This window comes from Rhinichthys klamathensis, unplaced genomic scaffold, assembly GCF_029890125.1.
Source record: "Rhinichthys klamathensis goyatoka isolate OS25496 unplaced genomic scaffold, OSU_Roscu_1.1 h1tg000394l_1, whole genome shotgun sequence".
Lineage (NCBI taxonomy): Eukaryota > Metazoa > Chordata > Actinopteri > Cypriniformes > Leuciscidae > Rhinichthys > Rhinichthys klamathensis.
Genome location: NW_026606896.1, coordinates 414,766 through 435,000, shown reverse-complemented (window position 1 = coordinate 435,000; position 20,235 = coordinate 414,766). Strand labels below are relative to the sequence as shown.

The 20,235-nt window shown below is 44.5% G+C and overlaps 2 protein-coding genes and 1 long non-coding RNA gene across 4 annotated transcripts in view; all 3 read right to left on the bottom strand.

Moving 5' to 3' along the window:
• cipcb (CLOCK-interacting pacemaker b) overlaps positions 1 to 505 on the bottom strand; it is a 3,547-nt gene extending 3,042 nt beyond the window's left edge. Inside the window, exon 1 of one of the 2 annotated variants that reach the window (XM_056234378.1) lies at positions 248 to 505. The gene's annotated coding sequence lies outside the window, so the exon portion shown is untranslated. Of the gene's footprint in view, positions 1 to 149; positions 192 to 247 lie in introns of those variants that run through there. The other variant, XM_056234379.1, reaches the window with a different exon arrangement.
• Positions 506 to 2,190: 1,685 nt separating this feature from the next.
• LOC130070109 (uncharacterized) lies at positions 2,191 to 3,285 on the bottom strand. The gene is made up of 4 exons (XR_008803841.1): positions 3,186 to 3,285; positions 3,077 to 3,106; positions 2,920 to 2,997; positions 2,191 to 2,273 (listed from the first exon to the last, which is right to left on the bottom strand). It is a non-coding gene; the product is annotated as an uncharacterized LOC130070109 (long non-coding RNA).
• Positions 3,286 to 4,285: 1,000 nt separating this feature from the next.
• pgfa (placental growth factor a) lies at positions 4,286 to 16,723 on the bottom strand. Its single transcript, XM_056234370.1, has 3 exons — positions 16,458 to 16,723; positions 10,880 to 10,913; positions 4,286 to 4,506 (listed from the first exon to the last, which is right to left on the bottom strand). The coding sequence occupies exons 1-3, from the start codon at positions 16,518 to 16,520 to the stop codon at positions 4,286 to 4,288; spliced, it is 318 nt and encodes a 105-aa protein (XP_056090345.1). The 5' UTR covers positions 16,521 to 16,723.
• Between the last annotated feature and the right edge of the window lie 3,512 nt (positions 16,724 to 20,235).

Genomic DNA, 20,235 nt, shown 5'->3' with positions numbered 1-20,235 from the left:
TCGGTTTACCTTTCAAAGTGCTTATTTTTCAGCCTATTTGTACTTATTCTACTAGTAGCTACGTTTTCACAAAAGTTTTATATTTAAACTTCTGCAGGTTTTAACACAAATAAAAATCGCATTGCAGCCAGAAGCACAGAAACCAATACCGTTAACAGCAGAATTGTCGTTTAGTTGCTCCAGAAAAACACGCAAACTTTTTATCCGAACAACATTCGTCCACTCGGAGAAGGTCGTGACAGCTTACTTGTGTGTCGCGATGACCGTGACTTCATCCAGAGCGAAATCAATCCCCAAAGACGGCGAAACCCCGACTATATGTGCAGGTTTCCTCAAATCCGGTGGTTTTAATGTATTATAACAGTGATCAGCGGCGTTTAATGCAGATTTGCCGTGTTTTGACGTAACGTCGGTCACTCAGACGCCCTGTTCGTTCCAGTCACGCAAAACACGTTCACGGCTACACGGTGCTGTACACGTGACTTGATAAATATTGCCCACAAGCCCCGCCCACACGGAACCCTAACCCTAACCCTACACCTATTTATTGACACCTAACTTAAGTGTACGTTGAACTTAAAAGCGTGTTCGCTTTGTTATTTCGCTATATTTACGCTGTGGTAATATTTTACGATGTTCGTTATATTACATTTGACCGCTCTAACGTTTGCCAACGTCTACGTGAATGACTTCTGATCTAAGCCAATCACAGATACTAAATCGCTCCGATTGGCAAATCCTGTCACAGGAGGCGGGGCTTTGTCGTGAGGGGAAAACTGTTTTGGTTTAGGGGCTTTTCCTTTTATGGAAAAGGTGGGCGGGGCTTTTTGCGTCATTCTCCACGGTCGCATCCCATTGGTCGTCGAGCACTAAGCTATAGAATGTGACCGCGGAGAGGCGTGTTGATGATAAACCGCTGAAACTCAAACACATTATCGAGTCAGTTGTGTTATGTAACGCTAATAGACCTTATTCAGAGCTGTGAGGGATAGACTTACTGTGTTTTTAATGGCATCCGCTGTAAAAAGCGGTATAATGTATGTCTATCCCTCTCACTGCATCGCTTTCATTCCCGTTAGAAACCAAAGATGGCGCTGGTGTGAATAAGGCCTTAAAGTGATAGTTCCCACAAAAACAAAATTAAACATTTTTATGTCATCACTTACTTTCCCTTAAGCTGTTCCAACCCTGTATGAATTTCTTTCTACAGCTGAACACAAAGGAAGATATTTTGAACAATGTTAACCACTCTGTAAAGCACTTTGGTCCGCCTATAGTGGCTGTTGTAAATGTGCTATTTAAATAAAATTCAACTTGAACAATGCGGTTACCAAACAGTTGATGTATCCCATTGACTCCATAGCATGGGAAAAAATACCAGGGAAGTCAGTGAACGGAACCAAATACGGTTTGGTTACTGACATTCTTCAAAATATCTTCTTGTGTTTAGCAGAAATATACAAATACATTTCACATCAAACAGAGGTGGAGGACACAAACATCATGCTGTGGATAATATTATAACATACTAAAGGCCCGTTAACACCAACACGGGACACAATTTTGACTTTTTATGTCATAATTTCAACTTTTAATCTTATAAATATTACTTAGTATGTCAATAAAAAAATTTCATCTCATTAATATGATTTAGCATGTAATAATTCTAAATTTCTATGTCATAATTTAAATTCTGATTTACAAAAGCATGTTTTTTTCCGGCAGCTGGAGACAACAAACAGAAATCCACTCACAGCATTCTGATGAAACAAATCGGATATATTTCTTTAAATATTGTGAGTTTATTGTTTTATAAAATATATTAAGACACATTTGATGGGGACATGTACATGCACTGTATTTACTAACTTATTAAAAACTAAATTATTTTTTATTTTTTACAATTTTATTATAAAGAATGCAGGCCGTTGAACTCGTGAGCGACACCAAAGTACAGTATTTCACATCTGCTCACGTGTCTATTCCCTGATAAAGTCTGGTCATCTCCTTCAGTTAGGCAGATTATGTTTATTGTAACACACATCTCTTAATAACAATTCAAACATGCCTATAAATAGATTTAATGTGTCAGATCAACTGATGTCATTATAGTCATTGCAATATAAACAAAAAAACGTTTCTTGATCGTTAACCACACATTGTGTCCACATAATGTCCAGAAGGGCTGTGTGATGATGATGATGATGATGATGATGATGATGATGATGATGAAGGAAAACGAAGGTGCCTGTTTGCCATAGCGATCGTCACATCTGCAGCAGATACACACAAATGGATCATTTAAAAAATAAAATAAACAAAATATGTGCACATCATTATTGTGTTAATAATGTTGAATCAGAATCAGTTCCTCTTGCAGGATCTCTTCTCTTCTCTGATGATGTGGGCGGGGCAACCTGTCACTCACATGAGATCAGCCAATAGCAAACCACAACAATCCAATCAATTCCCCACAGACACAATCTAGCCCCGCCCACATCGACACACTAGAGGAGAGAAGACTAACTTTAACATGTCCACATATTTTTTCTCTGTTTTGTCTTCAGTCCACAATAAGACAGCGTTTTGTTTATACTGTTATTGTGCGGTTCACTTTTACACAGTTGCTAAAACACGTTCCTTCACACACTCTTCATCACAGTCCTGCACACATGACAGAATACACTCGCATTTGCTGCGGTGAAACAGGAGCAGTTTTAGCGTTTTAGACCAAATATGTAATATGTTTCCGTCTGTATCATCTGAGAGCTTCTGTGAGGGTTTACGCATGCGCAGTGAAGGGGAATTTAGCGTTTTCCAAAAGTTTCTCATCCACACAGAACAACACTAGTGTGGACGGAGCGCCGTTTTCAAATGTACCCGGATGAATGCAGATGTAGATGAACGTGAGAGTGTCACCTGACACCGGCAGCGTCTCAATCCCGGTGTTTTCTTCCTCTCCGTCTCCTCCTGCGTTTTCCCTTCCGTCTCCGATTGCTGAGAACAACAACATTCTCAGAGATGTTCTTCTGTGTCATTTAGATGCAAGAAAATAAATCAAGGAATTAATACTCACTGTTGATTCCTCAAGTGGTGTCGTCTGGGCCTGAATGACAAAAAGTAAGTTAGATAGATGGATAGATAAAGAGCCGGAGGAGTGGAACGGCAGATGAGCGGGATCATACCTGCACTCACAGCTCTGGTGTTCCTGAAAGGAAAGAAGCACATATTCCCTGCTCCTCTCCGCTGGAGTGATTCTCAGCAGCTGATGGAGAAAACAAACACACACACACACACACACAGAGAGACAGAGAGATGGAGAGAGAGAGAGAGACACACACACGTGTAAGTTCATAAGTCGACAGCATTGCTGAGTATTTCCTCCTTAAAACTGCAGTGAACCAAAGACAGTCTCAAAAACACGAAATCGCTGGTGTTTCTGACGTCACAAACGACCTTGTAACCAATCAGATCAACGTGTGATCGTCAACCAGTGGATCTCTGAGCTGAGGGAGTGAGTGGAGGTGGGGCTCATTTGCATATTCATAGAACCACGCATACTAAATGAGGCGAGGGTGTCGAGTTACATTCAAGATATTTTAAGGCATGGAGACATTTTTTCCAAGGAAAAAACGTTTAAATGTGTAATTTAGGTGTTTTAAGGGATACAATTATTGACTGCAGGGGGACTTAAAATTATTGAAAAAAATATTAACTCTGGATTACGTCAAGTAAGGGGTTCCATTAAACTTTGGAAATCAAAGTCACTAATTTAAATAAAATGTGTCTTTGTACACGTCAAACCAGCTGCTGATAATCAAAGCCCGTCGCATGATGTATCAGATCAACGGTGGAAAGGTAGATAAAAACGTTAGCAGCAAACGAGAGGGTGTCAATAATGCCAGAACTGTCCTTCTGATGCGACACTGAGCAATTTTGCATTTAAAAGACGTCTAATAGCGTCCAAACACAGCCTGACATCTAGGCTAAAACAAGGCAAAAGTGAAAATGTAATGGACGTCAAACCCAGAGCCCAAGAATAGACTAGTCATCAATTAGATAACAAACAAATGAGTGAAGAAATTAAACCAAACACCTTGTAATCACTGTTGACTTTGCTTACATGGTTATTTTGTTATTTTGGCAAAAACGACATGTAACCAAATACAAGGTTATTTTGGCTAGAAGTGTGTTACTCATAGCCGGACTATATCGGGTCTATAGTTAACCTACTCATAGCTGGACTATATCGGGTATATAGTTAATCTAGATGGAGAAATGACGGCTATTGCTTGCTGGGAGATCTTGCCTGGATGGTGAGGTTGCGCGTGCGGATGGGGAAGCAGGCCAGCTTCTCGTCATTGCAGCAGCCGGAGCAGCGCAGCAATGGGACACAGCCGGGACTGTATATGTGCTCAACGCCTCCAGGATACTCCTGATCCACCTCCACCATCCGCTCCGTGGAGTGACACAGGCCGCGGCTCCAGGCCTCCGGGAACAGCATCACTGCAACACGACATCAGCACTTACTGCAACTGCTCACTGCAACTTCTCACTGCAACACAACTGCTCACTGCAACTGCTTACTGCAACAACTGCTCACTGCAACTGCTTACTGCAACACGGACATCAGCACTTACTCCAACTGCTCACTGCAACTGCTCACTGCAACAACTGCTCACTGCAACTGTTCACTGCAACACGGACATCAGCACTTACTCCAACTGCTCACTGCAACTGCTCACTGCAACAACTGCTCACTGCAACAACTGCTCACCGCAACTGCTCACTGCAACTGCTCACTGCAACTGCTCACTGCAACGCAACTGCTCACTGCAACTTCTCACTGCAACACAACTGCTCACTGCAACTGCTTACTGCAACTGCTCACTGCAACTGCTCACTGCAACTGCTCACTGCAACTGCTCACTGCAACACAACTGCTCACTGCAACTTCTCACTGCAACACAACTGCTCACTGCAACTGCTTACTGCAACACAACTGCTCACTGCAACACAACTGCTCACTGCAACTGCTCACTGCAACACAACTGCTCACTGCAACACAACTGCTCACTGCAACACAACTGCTCACTGCAACTGCTCACTGCAACTGCTCACTGCAACACAACTGCTCACTGCAACTTCTCACTGCAACACAACTGCTCACTGCAACTGCTTACTGCAACACAACTGCTCACTGCAACTGCTTACTGCAACAACTGCTCACTGCAACTGCTTACTGCAACACAACTGCTCACTGCAACTGCTCACTGCAACAACTGCTCACAGCAACAACTGCTCACTGCAACACAACTGCCCACTGCAACACAACTGCCCACTGCAACAACTGCTCACAGCAACAACTGCTCACAGCAACAACTGCTCACTGCAACTGCTCACTGCAACTTCTCACTGCAACACAACTGCTCACTGCAACTGATCACTGCAACTCCTCACTGTAACAACTGCTCACTGCAACTGCTTACTGTAACAACTGCTCACTGCAACTGCTCACTGCAACAACTGCTCACAGCAACAACTGCTCACAGCAACAACTGCTCACTGCAACAACTGCTCACAGCAACAACTGCTCACAGCAACAACTGCTCACAACTGCTCACTGCAACAACTGCTCACTGCAACTGTTCACTGCAACAACTGCACACTGCTACAACTGCTCACAGCAACAACTGCTCACTGCAACAACTGCTCACTTTAACAACTGCTCACGGCAACAACTGCTCACTGCAACAACTGCTCACTGCAACAACTGCTCACTGCAACTTCTCACTGCAACACAACTGCTCACTGCAACTGCTCACTGCAACTCCTCACTGCAACTCCTTACTGCAACACGGACATCAGCACTTACTCCAACTGCTCACTGCAACAACTGCTCACTGCAACAACTGCTCACTGCAACAACTGCTCACAGCAACAACTGCTCACAGCAACAACTGCTCACTGCAACTGCTCACTGCAACAACTGCTCACTGCAACAACTGCTCACTGCAACAACTGCTCACTGCTACAACTGCTCACGGCAACAACTGCTCACTGCAGCTGCTCACTGCAACTGCTCACTGCAACAACTGCTCACTGCAACAACTGCTCACTGCAACAACTGCTCACTACAACAACTGCTCACTACAACAACAACTGCTCACTGCAACAACTGCTCACTGCAACAACTGCTCACAGCAACAACTGCTCACTGCAACAACTGCTCACTGCAACAACTGCTCACTGCAACAACTGCTCACAGCAACAACTGCTCACTGCAACTGCTCACTGCTACAACTGATCACTGCAACTGCTCACTGCAACAACTGCTCACTGCAACAACTGCTCACTGCAACAACTGCTCACTGCTACAACTGCTCACGGCAACAACTGCTCACTGCAGCTGCTCACTGCAACTGCTCACTGCAACAACTGCTCACTGCAACAACTGCTCACTGCAACAACTGCTCACTACAACAACTGCTCACTGCAACAACTGCTCACTGCAACAACTGCTCACTGCAACAACTGCTCACTGCAGCTGCTCACTGCAACAACTGTTCACTGCAACTGCTAACTGCAACAACTGCTCACTGCATTAACTGCTCACTGCAACAACTGCTCACTGCAACAACAACTGCTCACTACAACAACAACTGCTCACTGCAACAACTGCTCACTACAACAACTGCTCACTGCAACAACTGCTCACTGCAACAACTGCTCACTGCAACAACTGTTCACTGCAACTGCTAACTGCAACAACTGCTCACTGCAACAACTGCTCACTACAACAACAACTGCTCACTGCAACTGCTCACTGCAACTGCTCACTGCAACTGCTCACTGCAACAACTGCTCACTACAACAACTGCTCCCTACAACGACTGCTCACTACAACGACTGCTCACTACAACAACTGCTCACTGCAACAACTGCTCACTGCAACTGCTCACTGCAACTGCTCACTGCAACAACTGCTCACGGCAACAACTGCTCACTGCAACAACTGATCACTGCAACAACTGATCACTGCAACTGCTCACTGCAACAACTGATCACTGCAACTGCTCACTGCTACAACTGATCACTGCAACTGCTCACTGCTACAACTGATCACTGCAACTGCTCACTGCTACAACTGATCACTGCAACTGTTCACTGCTACAACTGCTCACGGCAACAACTGCTCACTTTAACAACTGCTCACTGCAACAACTGCTCACTGCAACAACTGCTCACTGCTACAACTGCTCACGGCAACAACTGCTCACTGCAGCTGCTCACTACAACTGCTCACTGCAACAACTGCTCACTGCAGCTGCTCACTGCAACAACTGTTCACTGCAACTGCTCACTGCAACAACTGCTCACTGCAACAACTGCTCACTGCAACAACAACTGCTCACTACAACAACAACTGCTCACTACAACAACTGCCCACTGCAACTGATCACTGCAACAACTGCTCACTGCAACAACTGCTCACTACAACAACAACTGCTCACTGCAACAACTGCTCACTGCAACAACTGCTCACTGCAACTGATCACTGCAACAACTGCTCACTACAACAACTGCTCACGGCAACAACTGCTCACTTTAACAACTGCTCACTGCAACAACTGTTCACTGCAACTGCTCACTGCAACAACTGCTCACTGCAACAACTGCTCACTGCAACAACTGCTCACTGCAACAACTGCTCACTGCAACTGCTCACTACAACACAACTGCCCACTGCAACACAACTGCCCACTGCAACTGTTCACTGCAACAACTGTTCACTGCAACAACTGTTCACTGCAACAACTGTTCACTGCAACTGCTCACTGCAACAACTGCTCACTGCAACACAACTGCTCACTGCAACAACTGCTCACTGCAACAACTGCTCACTGCAACAACTGCCCATTGCAACTGCTCACTACAACAACTGCTCACTGCAACAACTGCCCACTGCAACTGCTCACTGCAACAACTGTTCACTGCAACTGTTCACTGCATCTGCTCACTGCAACAACTGCTCACTGCAACACAACTGCTCACTGCAACTGCTCACTACAACAACTGCTCACTGCAACAACTGCCCACTGCAACTGCTCACTGCAACAACTGCTCACTGCAACAACTGCCCATTGCAACTGCTCACTACAACAACTGCTCACTGCAACAACTGCCCACTGCAACTGCTCACTGCAACAACTGTTCACTGCAACTGTTCACTGCAACACAACTGCCCACTGCAACACAACTGCCCACTGCAACACAACTGCCCACTGCAACTGCTCACTACAACAACTGCTCACTGCAACTGCTAACTGCAATTGCTCTCTGCAACAACTGTTCACTGCAACTGCTCACTTTAACACAACTGCCCACTGCAAATGCTCTCTGCAACAACTGCTCACTGCAACACAACTGCTCTCTCCAACAACTGCTCACTGCAACACAACTGCCCACTGCAACTGCAACAACTGCTCACTGCAACACAACTGCCCACTGCAACTGCTCACTGCAACAACTGCTCACTGCAACAACTGCTCACTGCAACAACTGCCCACTGCAACTGCTCACTACAACAACTGCTCACTGCAACTGCTCACTGCAACAACTGTTCACTGCAACCGCTCACTGCAACACAACTGCCCACTGCAACACAACTGCCCACTGCAACTGCTCACTACAACAACTACTCACTGCAACTGCTAACTGCAACTACTCACTGCAACAACTGCTCACTGCAACAACTGCAACAACTGCTCACTGCAACAACTGCTCACTGCAACTGTTCACTGCAACAACTGATCACTGCAACTGCTCACTGCAACAACTGTTCACTGCAACTGCTCACTGCAACAACTGCTCACTGCAACAACTGCTCACTGCAACAACTGCTCACTGCAACAACTGCTCACTGCAACACAACTGCCCACTGCAACACATCACTACAACAACTGCTCACTGCAACAACTGCTCACCGCAACAACTGCTCACTGCAACAACTGCTCACTGCAACACAACTGCCCACTGCAACTGCTCACTACAACAACTGCTCACTGCAACTGCTCACTGCAACTGCTCACTGCAACACAACTGCCCACTGCAACAACTGTTCACTGCAACAACTGATCACTGTAACTGCTCACTGCAACAACTGCTCACTGCAACAACTGCTCACTGCAACAACTGATCACTTTAACACAACTGCCCACTGCAACTGCTCACTACAACAACTGCTCACTGCAACTGCTCACTGCAACAACTTTTCACTGCAACTGCTCACTGCAACACAACTGCCCACTGCAACACAACTGCCCACTGCAACTGCTCAATACAACAACTGCTCACTGCAACTGCTCACTGCAACAACTGTTCACTGCAACTGCTCACTGCGACACAACTGCCCACTGCAACTGCTCACTGCAACAACTGCTCACTGCAACACAACTGCTCTCTGCAACAACTGCTCACTGCAACACAACTGCCCACTGCAACTGCTCACTGCAACAACTGCTCACTGCAACAACTGTTCACTACAACTGCTCACTGCAACACAACTGTTCACTGCAACTGCTAACTGCAACTCAACTGCTCACTGCAACTGCTCTCTGCAACAACTGCTCACTGCAACTGCTCACTGCAACTCAACTGCTCACTGCAACTCAACTGCTCACTGCAACTCAACTGCTCACTGCAACTGCTCTCTGCAACTGCTCACTGCAACACAACTATTCACTACAACTGCTCACTGCAACTGCTCTCTGCAACAACTGCTTACTGAAACTGCTCTCTGCAACTGCTCTCTGCAACAACTGCTCACTGCAACTGCTCTCTTCAACAACTGCTCACTGCAACAACTGCTCACTGCAACACAACTGCTCACTGCAACTGCTCACTGCAACACAACTGCTCACTGCAACTGCTCACTGCAACTGCTCACTGCAACTGCTCACTGCAACACAACTGCTCACTGCAACTGCTCACTGCAACACAACTGCTCACTGCAACTGCTCACTGCAACTGCTCACTGCAACTGCTCACTGCAACAACTGCTCACTGCAACAACTGCTCACTGCAACAACTGCTCACTGCAACAACTGCTCACTGCAACACAACTATTCACTACAACTGCCCACTGCAACACAACTATTCACTACAACTGCTCACTGCAACTGCTCTCTGCAACTGCTCACTGCAACACAACTATTCACTGCAACTGCTCACTGCAACACAACTATTCACTACAACTGCTCACTGCAACTGCTCTCTGCAACTGCTCACTGCAACACAACTATTCACTACAACTGCTCACTGCAACTGCTCTCTGCAACAACTGCCCACTGCAACTGCTCTCTGCAACAAAACTGCTCACTGCAACACAACTGCTCACTGCAACTGCTCTCTGCAACAACTGCTCACTGCAACACAACTGCTCACTGCAACTGCTCTCTGCAACAACTGCTCACTGCAACACAACTATTCACTACAACTGCTAACTGCAACTGCTCACTGCAACTGCTCACTGCAACTGCTAACTGCAACTGCTCACTGCAACAACTGACATGAAAAAAGTTTTATAAATGCTTGTATTTTCAGATCAACACTTAAAAAGTATTTAGAATATCATCCAGATATCAATACATTTCTATGGAGTGTTAAATACACTAGGGGGTGTTCGGCTCGAGGTCATGGTGCAAAGGACCCTAGGTTGAAATTACTCCGAACCATCCCTTTAATAGCAATATTTTGTTTTAATTGTAAAAATGCCAAAAGCATATTACAAATTATAATCGAACCTAAAATTTTATAAAAATGTATAAAAACTATAGTACATGGATAATAGTAAAATAACAATGTAAAATTATTTTACCTTTGGAGTGGGAATTGGCCAGAATAGTAGAAACCTGTTTAAAGAAAAAGGTAATTAATAATAAAAATAAAGTGGTAACACTTAACGTTGATTAATGCATGCATTAACTAACATTAACAATAAGAAATGAGTATTCAAGTATTAACATTGTAACTAATAATTGAATTGTTACAATGTTAATACTTGAATACTAATTTCTTATTGTTAATATTAGTTATACAACTTTTCATTGTTAGTTCAAGTCAGCTCAGGTCCATTAAATAATATTAACCATCTACATTTTTGATTTTAATAATGCATTAATACATGTAAAAATGATTAGGGTTGGCATGGCAATCGGAAATCGATTCCAAATCTGTAATTGAATACTTGAGGTCAGGAATCGGATACTTATTATAAAATAAAATTTTTGATTCCTCTTATTGATTCCTCTGTGAACATTTCAATATGACTTTAAACCATTGAAGCGTGAGAGACTCTGTGTTCATGTGTATCAGTGTATTGGACCCATGCAGCTCTTAAAGTGACAGCACTAATATTCCTCTGTCTCTATAATAATCACACAACAGAAGACTGAGAGAAAATTCACTCGTTCTTCACTGAATAACTTTTGTAACTATATTTGTAATGTGTATTTTATTTATAAAGGCCAGTTGTTACATGTATGTCCTGTGTTTCCCCCGTTCTTTGTGTATTTGGTTCAGTCCTGTTTCCAGTTTCCCGCTCCTCGTTAGTGTTTAGTTTATTCACCTGTGTCTAGTTCATTTGCCCCAGCTGTGCCTTGTTTCCCTAATCTGTTCTCTGTGTATGTAAACACTGTGTTCTCCCTCACTCCTTGTCGGTTCTCGTTCGTATGTACGTTTGTGTTTGGTGTGTAAAGTTACAGTGTTGTCCTGAGTTTGGAATTAAATCCTGTTTACTTCTATTCTTCGTCTCCTCGTGCTTCCTACCACCGTGTACCGTAACAGAAGAACCGACCAAAAAGTAAAGAAAGAAGGGAAGATGGAGAGCTGGAAGCAGGCCTTTGTGGGAACCCGCCAAGCTGTGTTCCGTGGGACCCGTGGAGGCCGCAGTGGAGGCGGTGGTCGAGAGGAGTCCCGACACAACTCTCCACTCTGGCCTCTCTTCGATCCTGGGTTGGTGGTGTCCAGTTCAGCCAAGCCTTCGCCGCTGGTTCCATCCAGCAGCAGGCCCTCTACACCGCTGGTTCCATCCAGCACCAAGCCCTCTTCACCGCTGGTTCCGTCCAGCACCAAGCCCTCTTCGCCGCTGGTTCCGTCCAGCACCAAGCCCTCTTCGCCGCTGGTTCCGTCCAGCACCAAGCCCTCTTCGCCGCTGGTTCCATCCAGCACCAGGCCCTCTTCACCGCTGGTTCTGTCCAGCACCAAGCCCTCTTCACCGCTGGTTCTGTCCAGCACCAAGCCCTCTTCGCTGCTGGTTCCGTCCAGCACCAAGCCCTATTCGCCGCTGGTTCCGTCCAGCCCAGCCAAGCCTGCACCGCTGGTTCTGTCCAGCCAATCCGAGCCAGAGCCCGCTGATCCTGCGCCGGAGCCCGCTGATCCTGCGCCGGAGCCCATTCATGCTGCACTTGAGTCTGCTCTGGAAGACACAGCGCTCATTGTGGTGTCCGTGGCTGTTTTGTGTGTGTGGGCAGCACACACATCAACTACAGCCCATGAACCCAGCCTAGAGCTTCCCCGCACGCCTGCCGAGCCAGAGCTTCCCCGCACGCCTGCCGAGCCAGAGCTTCCCCGCACGCCTGCCGAGCCAGAGCTTCCCCGCACGCCTGCCGAGCCAGAGCTTCCCCGCACGCCTGCCGAGCCAGAGCTTCCCCGCACGCCTGCCGAGCCAGAGCTTCCCCGCACGCCTGCCGAGCCAGAGCTTCCCCGCACGCCTGCCGAGCCAGAGCTTCCCCGCACGCCTGCCGAGCCAGAGCTTCCCTGCACGCCTGCCGAGCCAGAGCTTCCCTGCACGCCTGCCGAGCCAGAGCTTCCCTGCACGCCTGCCGAGCCAGAGCTTCCCTGCACGCCTGCCGAGCCAGAGCTTCCCTGCACGCCTGCCGAGCCAGAGCTTCCCTGCACGCCTGCCGAGCCACAGCTTCCCTGCACGCCTGCCCACCCAGAGACTGTCCACGTCCCAGAGCCTGTCCCAGAGCCTGTGATTCCCCCCAAGAAAGTTTTGGGGGGGGGATATAGGCCACCTGAAGGTGCGTCTCCGCCATGGCCGCCCGAAGGTGCCTCTCCACCATGGCCACCTGAAGTGGCCTCTCCACCATGGCCACCCGAGGGACAGTCTCCACCCTGGCCACCTGAAGTGGCCTCTCCACCCTGGCCACCTGAAGTGGCCTCTCCACCCTGGCCACCTGAAGTGGCCTCTCCACCCTGGCCACCTGAAGTGGCCTCTCCACCCTGGCCACCCGAGGGAAAGTCTCCACCCTGGCCACCCGAGGGAAAGTCTCCACCCTGGCCACCCGAGGGAAAATCTCCGCCCTGGCCTCCTGCACGTCCTGCTCCGCCCTGGCCTCCTGCACGTCCTGCTCCGCCCTGGCCTCCTGCATGTCCTGCTCCGCCCTGGAGGCTTCCTGCTCCGGGTAGGCCACTCCCTCGTCAGCCTCCAGGGCGCCCACCCCCCCACCCTTATTGATGTTACTCGGCGCGAGGACGCGCCTTGCAGGAGGGGGAGCTAATGTTACATGTATGTCCTGTGTTTCCCCCGTTCTTTGTGTATTTGGTTCAGTCCTGTTTCCAGTTTCCCGCTCCTCGTTAGTGTTTAGTTTATTCACCTGTGTCTAGTTCATTTGCCCCAGCTGTGCCTTGTTTCCCTAATCTGTTCTCTGTGTATGTAAACCCTGTGTTCTCCCTCACTCCTTGTCGGTTCTCGTTCGTATGTACGTTTGTGTTTGGTGTGTAAAGTTACAGTGTTGTCCTGAGTTTGGAATTAAATCCTGTTTACTTCTATTCTTCGTCTCCTCGTGCTTCCTACCACCGTGTACCGTAACACCAGTGTTATTTTACACTTGATTACAGTTTATGTACCTGGAAATCTTAAAACACTGTTTATTTCAATCTGATCTTTGTTCTGTTGTATCTATTTGTTGCCTTTTTTTTTTTTTTTTTTTTTTTTTTATACCAGTGTTTATTGTCTTTAATAATGCTTGAAGTGTATACTAGTTTGGCTAGTTGTTCTTCTATGGTGTTTTTAAACCACAGGCAAACGCTGCAGCTGATGATTTCTGCTCATGATATTCAGCTGCAATTAAATGTTTTGCAATAAGACTAAATGTGAATGATAGTTAAGTTTTTTTTTTTTACCTTATTGGAATCGAAATTAGGAATCGATAAGCAGAATCGAAATCGGAATCGTTAAAATTCAAACGATACCCAACCCTAGAAATTATCATTAACTAATATTTAAAAATATTGTAAAAGTATTTTTCACTGTTAGTTCATGTTAACTAATGTGACTTACAAATGAAGCCTAATTGTAAACTAGCACATTTCATACAAAAAAATGCTGCTCAAAAGGTTTTATAATAAATAAATAAAAATCTGCTCAAAGTCATCATACACAACAAGAAATAAAGCGTGGTATTAAATGAAAAAGAAAAGCTAGTGTTTGTCTTCCCAAGACATGTGAACTCTGTGGCTTTATTATTCTTTCATCCGCCAGTTTCAGACTCCGAGCGTAAACTGGGTCTGTCGCCACACAGAGGGTTTATTTTTATGTTTGTGTGCTCCGGGAAAGGCACGTCCCGCAGGAGCCGCAGAATGAGCCCGTCCCGTTGTGTTTGTGCGCTGGACCGCACCTGAAGGGCCCTGGTGTGCGTCCGTGGGCGTAATGAGGGAACACGGGTCTCAGATCTCAGGAACAGAGGGACGAGAGGGGTGCTAACTTTAGCCAGGAGACGTGCAGTAATGAAGCTTTCCTCACTCACTCACGCTGTCCCAGACCATTAAACAATCATCAATAATCTTCACGCAGCTCTTTTCCATGCAACAAGTCGAGTCCCCTTCATTTACACAGCGCTTTAACAATATAGCGTTTCACAGCGGCTTTACAGTGATAACTGGAGATTACAGTAACAGAGAGTGTTTAGGCTTTACAGCAGCTCTAGAATAAAGTTATTGTCCAGATAAAGTTAGTTTTGATTGATTCACTTCCGTTGTAAAGATCATTAGTGATTAACTTAGGGGCCGCTAACACGACACCGCTCTACAGAACACAGAAACTCTTAATGTGTTCTGGCCGTTTATTTGCACGTTTGGTGTGTAATTTGAGTCGATTTCAGAAGACTTAGAATATAGTGCACAAATCAAACGTCAGGGCTTTTTAAAGTCATGCACACAAAAAAAAGTTTTAAAAAACTTTCCTGCATGTGATTAGTGTTTTTGTTTCGTTTTACATTAAAGATATCTAAAAATACTCAAATTTAGATACATTTACCCATTGAAACATTGTTTTCTGAAATAAATCATCAAAATGCTTAAACAAGAAAAATAGCTTCCAATGGGGTCAAAAAATGTATTTAATTCAAAGTGAAAAAAAGTTTATTTTTCTGACCACATTGGCAGATATTTGTTCTCGTTTTAAACTCAAAACTCACTTAATTTCTCAGAAAACACTTAATATCTTCATTGTGCTTCTCTAAATGCATCTTGATTTAAGAATGTTTTGATATTTGTGCTAGAAAACAGGACAGAAACACTGAGGAAGAACATAATACTTTTTTGCAGTGCAGGTTTGATGCAACATGATGACATAATGATATCCATCTGCAGATTATGGACTACAAACCCAAAACACTACAGATGCAAATTAGCGGACCGGAGAACGTCTGGATACAAGTTGGTTTGAAGAGTTTAGATCCTCAGATACTCTTCTTATAAATTACTAATATTCCACACATTTGAAGCATTTAACACAGATTTCCTTTTGTTATTGCTATTTGGTTCACTTACATAAACTCATGAAGCAGAATTATTCCTTACAATATAGTTTATCATAAATGTATCACCTTAGCAGTTACTTTAAATTATGATAACTTGATATTAGCCATCACTGACAAATATAACCAGTACATATTTGCAGAAATTAAGCATTACAGGAACACTCTTGAAGCATCTTAAACTGTTTAAAGGATCATACGCGAACCTGAATCATTAGGATATTAGGCCTAAGTAAAGATCATGTTCCATTAAATATATATTTTTGTGAGTGAACTGAATGCAGCACAATCACGAACATAAATGCACAACTTTAATGGCGATTTTCTCAATGTTTAGATTTTTTTGCACCCTCAGATTCCAGATTTTCAATAGTTATATCTCGGCAAAATAATGTCCTATCCCAACAAATCAATGTAAATCTTATTCAGCTTTCAGATGATGTATACATCTCAATTTAAAAAAATTCACCCGCCTTGGTACTGGTTTTGTGGTCCAGGGTCACATTTATTTAAGCCAGTTGACTTGAATAACTAGTAACTTTCGTAAGGGACATCAGTTACCTGAAGAAGAGGAATGTAAGTTACCTGAAGAAGAGGAATGTAAGTTACCTGAAGAAGAGGAATGTAAGTTACCTGAAGAAAAGGAATGTAGAGCAGGAACGCGGACAGCTGCGACACACCGATGAATCTCTTCATGTCGAGCGCGCGGAGAATGATCCGGAGCCACACATCTTACTGGAGCATACACTGAACCATCTTTTAATTACCGCACAAATAATCTAAGTAACTCCTTAAAATAATCTTCAGGTGTCTAAAAATCCCAAACGGCGTTTTCCTTTTTGGGAAAAGTTTCACCGCGCGGTCTTTGTTTGGAGTGAGTCATGCACTCTATGCGTGAGTAATGCGGCAGAACTGGGTCATCAGAGGCATGAAAGCTGCACTGACTGTTTCCCTCATTCAACACGATCTCATGAAAGTGCATATACAAAGAATTTTATTTCTCGTGCCATTTATACGCCAAAAATGTGTTTTGCCTGCATATGTTACGCACTGTAAACCCCTTGGGCAGGATTAGTGGTGCGGAGTGCGTGTTTATTAACACCATAAAGTGCGTATCATATGCACGCGAAACCTGCGTATCATATCACGCAAAAACTATTTTTGGCGAATAAATAGGCTAGATATTAAGATAGATACTAGATAATAAGGTTATTTTTGAAACATTAATGTATTAACTAACATGAACAATACATTTGTTACTGTATTTGTTAATCTTTGTTAACGTTAGTTAATAAAAATACAGCTGTTCATTGTTGGTTCATGTTAGTTCACAGTGCAATAACTAATATTAACCAGATTTGAATAAAGTATTAGTAAATGTTGAAATTAACATTAACAAAGATTAATAAATGCTATATATGCCGTTCATTATTAGTTCATGTTAAAGCTGCAGTCCGCAGTTTTTCCTCTTTGTCGCCATCTATGTTCGAAATCTGGAATTTCCCGCAGAAATCCACCAGTACCACTGGAATTGACCGTTCGCAAAAGCCACGCCCCCTAGTTATTGTTGCTATGCCCGTCAAACAAATGGTCAAACACGACCAGCGCCACAGATTGCCATGACGGGAAGAGGTGCGTCAGTGACCTTTTTTGGAGCAATACCTCCGCGATATCCTCCAGATCGAGGCAAAAGGGGTTAACGTTACAGTATGCAGTGGAGGGATATATTCAAAATATAAAAATACGCAATGAAGGAGACACGACTACTATCGAGGCTAATAATGCTCTCAAGCTCTCAAACCGGTCTCAAGCGAAATCTGAGAAACCCCATGACCTGTAATGTTACCTCAAATGCAACCAGCACAGCCTTGAAGAAGATTCTATAAGCTGTTTCAGTGGCTAATTGTTTGGAGTTAGAAATATATAACTCACGCTGCATATTTAGTAATTTTGCCTCAGATACAGGATTATTCATTCGCTTTAACAAGCAGGTTGTTCATTACCACGGCAACCGCTTGCGTGTCATGCTAAATGCGATTTTCGTGTTTAAAAAGTAACTATACATAATAGACGGAGAGATGCAGATAACCATACATTATTTCTATTCGTTACGATATTGATATGAACTGATGTTGTCAAGTAAGCTTCATGCGTTCCCCGTTGCGAGCGTGCACTCCTCTAACGTTAGTCTAAACTGTAACTAACAGGTGCTGCTGCTCATTTCCCCCCTAAAATATCATGTTAACAACAACACTTTAGAAAACGTACTTCCTTTGTGGACCCTCTTGATCTGCTTTCTCCATGTGTCTTTGACTAATCTCATTGTCTCAGTCTCACGCACGCTGCACGCGAGTTAACCATGTTCGACACATTTAACTGGGAGTGGGGCCGTCCACACTGTTTTATCTATTGTAGGGACCGCGCACGTTGTGTTTTCGGCTTTTGAAACGAAAAGAACACAACTCCTCCAGACAATCTCTCGGGGTACCTAGTGTCCGATTTACAAACGCCGTGGGCGCACCGCTTCACCATCTTGCTTGGAGTCAATGTTTGACGGACCTGCTCACATAGTAACGGTTGCTATTATGTGTGATTGGACAATAGCCGTTTTGGGGGAGGGGCCTGCGAACGGTCAATTAAAAACATTATTACAAGCTTACCGTTTTGAATCGAGCTAAGCAGATCGTTTTGAACACTGGCTGGTTATGTACTTGCTCAAATTAATTTAGGATAATTTTTAACCCAAAAAAGTTACGGACTGGAGCTTTAACTAAGGTAGTTAAAAAATTGTAAATAACGAACCTTATTGTACCTTCCCGTGTATAAAGGCGCAATGTATATTAATGCTAAACTAAATATTAGTATTTTGCTAGCCAGTTAAAGCTGCAGTAGGGAGTTGAGAAAACGTTGACTTAGCCTGAAAATTTGAACAAGCACAACTTCCAGGTCCCTGCACCCCCTTGCTCTCTGCAGCGCTACAGCCCTCCCTCCACAGCTCGTCCTCCACAGCGGAGCCTGTCGTGAACGCGCAGGCTAGTAAACAGGGCCACCGATGACAGCGAATAAAAAGGTATATGGCACATTCACTAATAGGGACTAAACGTCATATGCTTTACATTGACTATGGCCTGCCCATACTTTGACTACAAACTTGGTCCTCAAATCATTATGTATTTTCCAATAGCCTACATGTAACTTTATAACGTTGCACTCTTTCTATAAGTTGTAAATAGCTAGTAAGATAACGTTAATATAACGGTAACTAACGTTACAGTATGCAAGTAAATATTCTAGCGATATATAATGCTAGATGAGGTGTGCTAGTACATTATTTCAGCAACATGACAAGCCAGTGAATTAGCAGGTTTCAGTTGTTGCTTAGCAGAGTGCGTGACATTTTATCTACATGTTATGCGGCTAGAGTTTTGACACCGAGTCAATGGGCTCTGTGTAATTCTTTCTTTTTCGCTTGTTTATCGTCATCAGTCTTTTTCCTTTTACCTCTTTGTTTTATGAGCAGGTGTCACTCGAGAATTGGCAGTTTAGGTTGTTTCTCCGTCATAAGCACAGCTGCAGCACGCCAGCAATCTGGAGTTTGAACGACTGCTCGCGCTCCGGCGCTCATGCTGTGCAAGAGAGGGGTGTGATCAGCGCGTACACGAGCGTGACTGACACTGCTAAGACATTTCTCCTGTCTCTGAATGGTTGTTTCTGACCGGGAGCGTGTATTTCTTGCAAATGGCAATAGGACCACTGGGAGGAGCCAGAGGAGCTTGATTTTTACACAGATTATCTGTCTCATATTCTACTGTCAGGACATAATGACAGTTTTAGCAAATACATTTTTTCAAAAGTTACCTACAGCAGCTTTAACCTGCCATCCATGCTTGTCATCTTTTTTTCTCTTTATCTTTTATGAGTCCATCAAACAACTGTGGTGAATAGGATCAGTCAACAAACGTGATGTCATCTGTTACGGAGAAGATTTCAGAACTTATATTGGCATTAGTGGAATTGCATTACCATGGTTTAAATCACTCTTATCTGACCGTTATCAGTTTGTAGTAGTAAACAAAGAAACGTCATATCGATCACAAGTTCAGTATGGTGTACCACAAGGCTCAGTACCAGGACCATTGCTTTTCACCCTGTACATGCTACCCTTGGGAGATATCATTAGGAAGCATGGCATTAGTTTTCACTGTTTACAAACGATTTACAAACGCCTGTGAAGAGACGACTCAACGCCTGCGAAGAGACGACTCAACGCCGGCGATATGTTATCCCCTAAATATTACATGATTAACTAAATGTATTTTTTCCAGGTACTCTCTGATATGGACTTACTGTAAAGCTTCTTTAAAACCCTATGATTGTTAGCCAGAGGAGAACTGGCCCCTGACTAGCCTGG

Bases quoted from the DNA above. Each gene is read 5' to 3' on its own strand.
- pgfa (XM_056234370.1), bottom strand. From the start codon at position 16,520: ATGAAGAGATTCATCGGTGTGTCGCAGCTGTCCGCGTTCCTGCTCTAC. The intron at 10,914-16,457 runs GTAACTTACATT...TTCTTTAAACAG, and splicing joins TCTACATTCCTTTTCTTCAG to GTTTCTACTATTCTGGCCAA. The intron at 4,507-10,879 runs GTAAAATAATTT...GTCGTGTTGCAG, and splicing joins GGCCAATTCCCACTCCAAAG to TGATGCTGTTCCCGGAGGCC.